General features: G+C 41.2%; 1 protein-coding gene across 1 annotated transcript; it reads right to left on the bottom strand.

The window, feature by feature from the left end:
- Positions 1-1,302: 1,302 nt before the first annotated feature.
- On the bottom strand, positions 1,303-7,322 carry ubac2 (UBA domain containing 2). The gene is made up of 10 exons (XM_015944810.3): positions 7,154-7,322; positions 6,754-6,878; positions 6,514-6,633; positions 6,220-6,326; positions 2,874-2,997; positions 2,736-2,783; positions 2,120-2,228; positions 1,889-2,031; positions 1,666-1,812; positions 1,303-1,477 (listed from the first exon to the last, which is right to left on the bottom strand). Exons 1-10 carry the CDS (start codon positions 7,182-7,184, stop codon positions 1,370-1,372), a joined length of 1,062 nt encoding a protein of 353 aa, XP_015800296.3. The 5' UTR covers positions 7,185-7,322; the 3' UTR covers positions 1,303-1,369.
- Between the last annotated feature and the right edge of the window lie 3,319 nt (positions 7,323-10,641).

Here is a 10,641-nt window from a genome sequence, read left to right on the forward strand (position 1 = left end):
TTCAGGGTTTGATTAGTATTTCTAAGTTGCGTATACTTCTTTTTGCTGATTATTATTTCATGCATAAAAGTAGGACTTTTAAATACAACATAAAAAAGAAGACTCAGTCAAGAGGTCATTTATTCCACAGATCAAATTAAAACTATTAGTTTAGCAGAAAGTTGTCCATGCAACTAATCTCTCATCACACCCATATATTAAAGAATAACTCTCAAATATACACACACACACACCAACAACATATTTCAGTGGTCAAATATCAATATTATTATGCACAAAATATAAAATTAGCATCTTCCTTTTGACATCAGTGGCTGCAATACCACCTTTCTTGCATTTCTGTTTATTTACACAAAGTAGATCCTTAGCAGTGCTTACTTTCCATAGATTTCTCTTGACGTGGTGTTGCATAATAAATACAAACAGATTTTTAAGATTTCTGTGATATGACAGGTGTGCTAGCGGAGACAGGTGCGGTTAAGACGGAATAAAAGAATATAAACTTGTTACACGCGGACCCTGAGAAAAGCCCTCAGACCAGCATGCCACCAGGCAGCCTTGTCTTTCTAACAGCAGAGGCAAACCAGTCACCTCCAAAGACACGAGGCTCGTGGTTCCTGCCAGTCAGGCTGTGGGTGTTGTGCTAAAACCTCTCATCAATGAAAAGGCTTAGCCCTGATACATCCATGAAACCCTGCCAAATAACAGCAGGAAAATCCCGATGAACCAGGTGACATAAGAGATTCCTTGAGACTATTTAACCTTCTGCTGTAGCAGATGCAAAAACAAGTGATTTCCAGTTCATCCAATGGAACGCAAAAACTAGATTCCGAATGCATTTTTTTAAATGCTTGGTGCATTTTTCACACCATCTGTAAATGTCTGCTTTTATAAAGCTGCCCAACGTGACACGAGAAAACATAAAACTGTGTTTTTGGATTCTAACATGGAGAGTTAGCGAACCAGCTGGTCTGGAGTAAAGATTAGTATTCTGAAGATGCAGCAGCTCCAGCTTGGTTGATCTCTGCATTTCCAAAGAGCTGTTCTTTAGAGTTTGAGCTCTAACTCGCCTGCTTTGTGCAACAACACCCGTTTCACAGCTGTCAAAAAGCTATGACGCAATCGTCTTTTACTTCGCCAGCCTCACCTCAGGTTGCTTCAGCCCAGCACCACCACAGGGAGCAGTGACACCACCCGCAAATAATCTGTACAATTTATGGTTTTTCCTACACCGATTCTCTTTGGTTCTGTGCAACAATTCTTACTTGTGGTTGGTTCTTTAATGGTTGTTCTGTGCCGTCTGCGTTCATCTTTTTACTCCTTTATTAGTTTGTTTTTAAATAAACCTTCCCCTCACTGATGTTCCCTGTCAGTGTTGCAGGAGGAAGTTTGTTGCCAGATTAATGTCGTTATTTGAAGCTCGGAGGGCCTCGAGGGCGTCGATCCTGGAAAAGCCCATTTCCACTAACCGTGCAACCTGCGGGTCAAAAGCACAATCAGGTGTCTGCAGAGGGCAAATCAGCTTAAGCAAACTGGTGAAGACAAAACTAAACAATGGGCTTTGATTTGCATTTTTTTGCAGCAAAGAGCCAAAATTTTTGCAGAGGCAAAAAAACATGAAACAATGAGAGACGCACAGAAAGAGGAATGTATTCCGGCCCCCACCTGCTCCTCTGCAACAGCAGAGTTCTCTAATAATGGTGACTGTGTGGACTGATGAGTTTGAGCCTGTGGGTGAGGCTGCATAGGGGGACGGTTCTGTCCTCTGTGCCTCAGGGATGGAAACAACCTGGTCCACTGCAACAACCCAGCCTACAAAAACAAAATAAAGTACTTTTAAAATACCTACAACCCATAGTCACAAGGCATGACGCTGACATCAGCGTACCTGTGGCTGATGGCTAGTGTTCCTCCTGGCCTCGTTGTATTGAGCTAGTAGCAGCTGCTGGTCCAGCAGATCCATTCTCTGCTGTCTCTGAATGTCCAGAGTGGCTCCCATCCCCAGAGGTGTCTCATCACTCGGCTGAGAACCTTATCACAAAGGGTTAGGGTTGGCTTTACAGACCGAGTAAAGGACACCAGCCTGGAATCAGATATGTGTTTTAGCAGCTGGACTCACTTGAGAAGATTGGCTCCAACACAAACCGCCCAATGCGAGACACCCAGGCGGGAACAAAAACAATCTTCTGCAACCAGAGAACGTTGGAGTGGTACAGCCCACCGGAGATCTGAAAGGCACATTTGGGAAAACTTTTCTGTAAATTATATCCGTTTTAGTTGATGTAAACAAAAGGTTTCTCTGAAAAATCAATAAACCACTCAGAGGTCTGTGAGAGTACGGCAAAAAGACCATAATGCTCCCATAAAGAGGCGTAATAAAAAATAATGACAGCACCATGAAAATAAACTCTGGTTATTTTAGCTGTTGCTAAATGGGAGGAGGTCTGTTTTGCAACTCGGTGTTACACAAATTGAAAGTTATTGAGCAACACGGATCTTCCTCTGGCTGAAAAATCAAGCTGATGAAACAATGAAGCATTCGCTCAAAACATGGAAGTCACGAGATTTAGGTGGTTTTATATTTCATATGGTTATATTGGCTAATCTAAAGGCTAAATTTTGAGTACTGATTGCGTTTGATCATCGTTAAAGAATCTTTATAGAAACCTGACTGTTCATGAAAAACACTGCATCATCTCTTCTAGGACGTATGAACAGAAATGCTGGCAACCCACCAGTCCACTGAGTGCAAGGAGCCACATGAAAGGGCTGGAAGTCAACAGCTGCAAAGAAGAAGAAGAAGAAGGTGAGACCAGATAGAGAACATCAGAAAGAACAATGGACCCAAAACAGGAACAGAAGTGTGGGCTCACCTGCAAGCCTACTATGTAAACCAGGGACTTGTTGGTGATGTGGATGAGGCCCAGCACCTGGGTGACGGGCATCCTGGGGACTGACAGGTAGAAAGGCACAAAGAGGGCGAAGACAGGGGCAAGCCTGTGGGTGGAATCAAGAGGATAAAAGTAAAGAACTGATAAAAATCAAAACACTTCATGTATAAGGGTGAGAAATGTACGTACTGAATGTACTTAGTGTTTACCAGAAGAGAGCGAGACTGACGAGGTGGAGGAAGAGAAAGCTAGTTCACTGTTTGGAACAAACTAAAACTGAAGTCTGAACTAGAGGTCGACCAGTGTTGGTTTTTCTATTGCCGACACCGATATGCACGCCGATTTTTATAAGCTGATTTCCATGGATGATATCTAGACATTTTACACCTTATTTTCATGCTAAGATGTCACTAATAACACAATTTGATGCACAAAATATCTGAAGCTGAATCAGATTTTGAACTCTGAATTGAACTGTTAACTCTTAACTTTGTGCACTGCTCAGTGTTAAAGTCTGACACTTAAATAAAGTGAATATAGAGTATTTCTTATGCAGGTGTTATCAGTGAACGTAAAAAACTATTTCATTAAATTCTGCAACAGCACCAGGCTGCCCGAGGATGGCTGACTTTAAATCGGCTTTACTGAGGACGAATATCGGCTCGATATTTCGTCCACCCCTAGTCTGAACTGCCTGCCTGTTATGTTTTTATACATGTTTAAGTCAAAGGGTGGTCTTATGTTTATTATTGCCACTAGAGGTGGGAAAAATGATCGATTCTAAGATGCATCGCGATTCAGCCGTGCATGATTCTGCATCGATGCAGCAACGTGACATTATGAGATTTTCTCCCTATGTCTATGTTCTGGACACGCGAGGACAATAAAGTTTAGAGGTTTTACAACTAATTCTGGGGGCAGAGTTGCAATGACATGCGCACTGCGTTGCCCTAGCGCCAATTTAAAACAGAAATGGCGGAAGGGGATAGAGGGCCAACATTACCAGTAATCAAAGATGCACCCGTTGCATCTAAATCGGATGTCTGGGATAATTTCTGTTTTGGGATCCTGGATGTGAAACAATCACTTAACACAGTATTTGTTTACTATTTTTAAGTTCAGTAGTATTCTATCTAAAGAATGCTCTACAGAAAACAATATTTCTTATTTTATTTAAGTAATTATAGGCAGCACACTTTAAACATTGTTGCTCACTATAGTGAATAGATGTATGTTCTGTTTTTCAGGAATATCGAAATAAAAAAGAAATTGAAAACTATTCTACTGCTTTTATTAAGTAATGAAGAATTTTGTGTGATGAATCGTGATGCATTTCAGACTCAAATCGAATCTTTAGGCAGATAATCAGAATCGTGAGGCAGGTGGAGATGTACACTAGTAGCCACCAATAAATTATGAGCAAATTCACAATCAAAATAAGATTTATTTATTTAAAACTTAAGTCCCATTTTAATGACTGTTTTCTCTAATAAACATGGTGTGAATTTAAAGCTGCAGTAGACAATGTCTTTCTGGAGTATTTTTGGCCAAACTGCTTAAAATGCTTGTCACATGAAGATGGCAACCAATAAATAAATAGCATGGTAAGATCATTTTAATAGCCTCTGAAATGTACAATTCTGGACAAACCTCGTCCAACCATTGTGAACGTCCCCTTCTTAATGACTGGATCACAACTCTTCCATCTTACTGCCCTCAGCCCCTCCCCCATCTACACCTACAGTACTCTTCTTTGTGCACGAAGCGCAGGTTCTGTTTGTGTTGGTAAACAATTAGTTGATGGACCTGTTGTCTGTGAATGCAGCCTGGATTTTGTCGGCTGGAAGAGCTGGAAGTGTGTTCGGAGACCTGTGTAATAAGCATGGAGCGTGAGTTAAGAATGAAGAAATAAAGCACTTAAAATAGGGGTGCTCCGATTGATCGGCCACAGATAATTATCGGCCGATTTTCCTGCAAAAGTGTGTGATCGCCGATCACTGCCTTTCATTTCCGATCTGGCACTGGCGCTTACTCTTCCCAGCCGGTAGTTCACCCTTCCGCTTCTCCCCGCTTAGTGCACATGCGCGTGGTGGCAAACCCGCAAAGACAAACATGTCTGCCGTGTGGAACTTCTTTACGGTTTGCGAGAGTGATATTAAGTTTGCGTCTTGCAACACTTGCAACGAAAACATACCCCACGGAGGAAGCGCTTCAAAAAAATTCAACACAACGAATTTGATCCGACATTTAAAGACTAAACACTTGGCGGAGCATGGTGAGTTTTTGAGGCTCACTGCAGACAATGACAAGAAGCCTGCTAAAGCGGCCACAGTCAGACGGCAGCTAACGCAGCCGACGCTTGGAAACACTCGCCCATATGAGCGTGGCAGTCAAAAGGCCAAGCAAATTACCCGTAAAATCATTGAGTTTATTGGACTAGACGACCAGCCTTTTTCAGTTGTGGAAGACGCCGGATTCCGCCGACTACTAACCCACTTGGAACCTCGCTACATGCTACCAGGACGTAAATATTTCGCCGACATAGCCCTTCCAGAGCTCCCCAGACAGTGCATTCTTTCATCGAGGGACTCCTTAAAGAAAGCGTCTCATCCTCTGTGAGTTTCACAAGTGACATTTGGAGCTCAGATGTCAGTCCTGTGTCAATGCTGAGCTTAACAGCTCACTGGATGTATCTGAATGTATCCTTGGTTACTTAATTTGATTTAGGCGGTGATGTGAGATATTGACTTTTTTTGCACTATTGTAGCCTAAAGAGAGCCTGCATGTTTTCAATTTCTTATAAATTCTTACTGATATTACATAATTTGAAGTGAAGTAAAACCATGTTTTTTCTGAATTAATATGTAACACATGCATTAGAACTCACCATAGCTAAATGAACAATTTACAGCCAATCTATGTAATTGGTATCGGTAATCGGCTGATCGGCCTCTTGGTTGATCGGTATCGGTGACCGGCAGATTAAAACCTGATCGGAGCATCCCTAACTTAAAATGTTGTCTTGTTCACCATAAACACCACAGCTGAGCAAGACCAGTGAGGGTTCATTAAGGATTCAGTGTTGACTAGCGATGGTAGAATCGAGATCGAACAACGGGCCATCCCACGTTATTTTCATAGTTTAACAAATTAATGTTTTTAGGTAGTAAATTAATTTTTGCTCAAAGAAGTACTTCACTGTGAAAGAACCACGTAGTCGCATGGAGGGGAGAGGGTAAAAAGATAAAAGATTGCTTTACATCATAATAAAAAAGAAAATGTATTGATGTTGGAAATGTATTTGCAGAGATGCATTATATCAACCTACAGTCCAGCAGAAACTTCTTCCACTTCATAGTCAAACAGATACAGGACAGCCTGGGCCAACAGCAGGTCCACCAATGCAGAGAGACACCAAGTGCCCAGCAGGAAGGACTGAAGGTAAGAACATTATACAGGATTTGTTTTACTACACCTGAGCAAAACAGGCTGTGTTTATTTTCAAATACAACCACAAAGGCTATCAGATGAAGAAGCTCTGTGTTCTCTTTCTTAAAAGAACACTTTAAATGACATCCTAGGAAATGCAACACTAGTTCTCAGGTCCAGTTTTTAAACTTACAGCGAACTTCCTGGTTCCGAACCTCCTCTCAAAGATTCGAAAGTTATAAATTAGGAGGCTGCTGCAGAAGGAATCCTTCACATCGAGACAGACGAACCTGCCACAAATCAGCCTCCACACCTGCAGCACACAAACAAAACAAACACACACACACAAGCACTACAACACTTCCTCTGGGTGTTTGGCTCACAGCTCCTGAGCGTTGACTGTATAAATAGGATCATTTTAAACGAGACAAACCTGGTGCTGATGTGTGATGGCCTGTAAGTTGTAAATAAACATATCTTGGTACTGTGGCAGCAGGGTCAGCATCACCGTCAGCCCATTGAGAACCAGCAGAAGGCCTTTAGACAGAGGAGCCTTGTCTGTTCGAAAAGTACATACAAACGTCACAGAGTTTAAAGATAGAATATATCTAATTTAAGTGAAAAAATAGCTCGTTAGTTAGGATAACTGAATAATTACAGTTTAAACTGTTAACGGTAATTATTGGATAACAACAAAGAGTTGTTTATATAACTGACAGGCACAGCCCTGAGTAAATGAATGGCAACGAGATTCTAACGCTCGTTAGCTAAGCTAGCGTAGAAAGTGTCCGACGAAAAGGTGAGCAGAACGATTCTTCCACCAGGAAACTTACAGAGGCCCCGGGAACCGGTGGTGGTGAACATGGTCTCCGGGTGAGCAGAATAACTCAAAAGAAGGGTGGTGTGGCCAAGACTAAACGCATTAATCACTCAAACACCGAGGTGAAGTTGTTAACAGGATCCATGTTGTCACGACGAGACACAACGACGGAGGCCCGAGAAGGACAAATATTCTTTTGTTCGAAGTTTAAGTGTGGCACATGTATTTTGACGCTAGAGGGCACTGTTGCGTATTGTTGATTACCAATCCTTCAAAAGGTTTTCGACAGCAGATCGGGGGATCCTGCCAAAACGGCATAAATAAGCACATTTATTATCATATTTTCAATATTGTTTATTTATTTATATTAATCTCTCCACAGCCTCTCTTTTCTGGATAGAGACAATAGACACAGACCGAAACATACTAACACTTAATAATTTTGAGAAAATGTTCTACTAAGTAACTATTGTAACTTCTATTGTTACTATTGTTACCTCTCCTCCTATTAATTCCATCAAAAGGACAAAAACAACTATTGGGATTTTTTTTGGCTTCATCTAGATAAGGAAGCTGAAATGTTCTCTGATAGATGATTTGTGTAGATTCTATCTCAAATTTGGAAACAACTTGATTTAACAGAAGCAAAGTGTAGTTCCATATCATCACCACTGGGGGCACTAATGTCTCCATCTCTCCTTGTCTTTTGTATTCTCTACACAATTTTAAGTGTTTAAAGCTAAATAATAAGATAAAACTTCTGTTAAAGCGACTTGTCTTGTTACTAACACCAAAAATATAGTTTAAAGGATTTACAATAATTATGTATACTAAGTATGTTTATGTTTATGTCTATTTATTTTGCAGACACTTTTATCTTTTAAAAAATAATCCATGCCTTTGTGTCATCACGCTTAGACTATTGTAACGCTCTTTTTACTGGTCTCAGCAAAACCTCCCTCTCACGCCTTCAAGCCATCCAAAATGCAGCAGCCAGACTCCTAACCAAATCCAGCAGACGAGCTCACATCACTCCAGTTTTACAGTCCCTCCACTGGCTCCCGGTAGAATATAGAATTCAGTTTAAAGTTTTAGTCCTGACCTATAGAGCTCTTAACAACCAGGTTCCAAGCTACCTATCTGAGCTTTTATCCCCACACATCACCTCTCGGAACCTTAGATCCACATCTGAAAACCTCCTGGCTGTTCCTCGAACCAGACTAAAAACCAAAGGGGACAGGGCCTTTCAGACTATTGCACTCAGACTTTGGAACAGTCTACCTTCAAATCTCCCTCTCTCTAACACTGTAGAGGTCTTTAAAAATCATCTAAAAACTCACCTTTTCATCCAGGCGTTCCCTCCCTAAATGTTTCAGAATGATGGCTTTGTTCGGGTTCACACCTTCACTTTGTTTATACTCATGATTTTATTTTCTACGTTTATCACTGCTATTGTTTTTTCTGATGTTTTTATTGGTTAGAGGTATTTGCCCTGATCTTTATCATGTTGTACAGCGCTTTGTGATTAATATCTGTGAAAGGCGCTATATAAATAAACTTTTACTTACTTACTTACTTACTTATCCAAAGCGACTTACAATTTATAACCTATAGGGCATGTTGTAGCTATTGTAACTTTACAAATTCCCCTCCTCCATAATATTATAATTCTGTATAGGACAGAACAAAGAATAGGATTTTTTCACAGCTTTACTTAGATAAGGAAGCGATCATATTTTTCTGCCATATATTCTGCCACAACAAAGTGTAGTTCCAGTTTGTCGCCACTGGATGGCGTCAACGCTCTTCATTCATCAAACTGCCCATCGACAGGTTTAGCCCTGTAGCTAGCTGAGTTTAGCATTTCACTCCACACGACCACATGGTTTAACACTTTTTCGACTTCCACTGTTGCTAACACCAAAAATGCCGTAGCGTTTTATTTTGGGAGACTAAATTATCCTCTTCTCAATGGTTTTTACAGAACCAAAGTGTAGTTCATATTGATTTTCTACTGTACCATGTTCAGCGCTTTGGGCTTCCTGACAGGATTGTGGAAGGCGCTTTATAAATAAAGCTTTGATTTATTGATTGATTGATTCATGCTTGTATCCACCGGAGGGCATTATTTCACCACTTGGCTCACTTAAAGTCAATTAAAAACTCATGAGTTTGCAACGCTGCATCTAGTTGAGTGTGAACAGTGGCAAGATGGTATGTGTAGCTCAGATAGATTAACCTTTTTTTTTTCCAATGTTAGAAATTTGAGGTGAGGCGTGTCAAATGTGGGAGTTGGCAGCCCTGATTCAAAGGAGCAGGTCAGATCCTAAGGTCATTCTTCTGATGAGCTGTTATTGAACTCAGAATGCCAACCCGCTTTTATCCTAAGAAATTCAAACCCTGAAGCACAAATCATTTTTTCTCTAATATGTCGAACATAACCATTTCCTCAGTGTGTATTTACTTCTAGGCTATGCTATGCATGATGCATCCAACAGTGCTGGACATATTTCATATTTGGAGGTCATGTGATTTTCAATATGATGGAGTGGTGAGTGTTAATTGGGGTCTTGAACAGGATACGGTCACACACAGTCAACATTAATTTTTCTCGTGGTCCTCTGGTTGTGCACGCAGTGTCATATCTTGTCAAAGGCCAGACTTCCTTTGCAGAGGTCCTGCTTTGTCTTCAAGTCAAGCAGCTTTCACTCACATGAAATGGTGTGCTCTCTTCTGCATGGTTGTGTTTGCTCCTGAGTGGTCTGATCCAATGCATTTGAAATGGATGTGTCCAACAGCTGTCTAACAGCGCTGCCTTTCCCAGTCACCTGCAGACGCAGTTATATTAGTTCCCATTGGTTAGTTCCCATCCATTAGGTCTATTTGGCTGCCTGTGGTCAGATGTGACTGCAAAGCAGAGCTCAGTAACAGCTTGCTAATTATGTTTCAGACCTTCTCTGTCACTGATGTGGGAGCGAGGTCTAAAAAGGTTGCTTTGCCCCTGTTCTCAATCAAAGCTAATCAGATTAAAAGGCGCATAGATGTGTGTTTGTGTGTGCTTACCAATAAAGCGACTCCAGAATTGGAGACAGCCTTGACTCCTGCTGTTTGCTTTGTTCATTAAGAGGAGATGAGCAGATGGTTTGTTGGTCTGTTCTCTCATGCACACACACACACACACACACACACACACACACACAGAAATGCACGTGCAAACACACATGAACTCAGGCCTGTCACCTCAGCTTTATCCTCCATTTATCTTTTCCTTTACACATCTCTCAGCAGGACAACACTGCTCTGTGAATTGTGAAGGGTGTGTGTGTTTGTGTGTGTGTGCAAGACAGAGGTACGTATATAAGAAAGGGTGAAAGAGATGTGCTGAATGAAGTCAAAGCTTTTCCAGTCAAGACGGTGTCTGAGGCGGTCATCTGAGAAACTGATGACTCATTCACACGTTCATTTATGTGAATCACTGCTTTTCATTTGTCAGCCGCTCAG

Source organism: Nothobranchius furzeri, chromosome 12, assembly GCF_043380555.1.
Source record: "Nothobranchius furzeri strain GRZ-AD chromosome 12, NfurGRZ-RIMD1, whole genome shotgun sequence".
In the NCBI taxonomy this organism is placed as follows: Eukaryota; Metazoa; Chordata; class Actinopteri; order Cyprinodontiformes; family Nothobranchiidae; genus Nothobranchius; species Nothobranchius furzeri.

Excerpts from the sequence above, each read along its gene's own strand:
- ubac2 (XM_015944810.3), bottom strand. The coding sequence starts at position 7,184 with ATGTTCACCACCACCGGTTCCCGGGGCCTCT. Across the intron at positions 2,229-2,735 it reads TCCTTGCACTCAGTGGACTG|ATCTCCGGTGGGCTGTACCA; the intron begins GTGGGTTGCCAG and ends TGTGCCTTTCAG. Across the intron at positions 2,032-2,119 it reads GTTGGAGCCAATCTTCTCAA|GTTCTCAGCCGAGTGATGAG; the intron begins GTGAGTCCAGCT and ends CTTTGTGATAAG.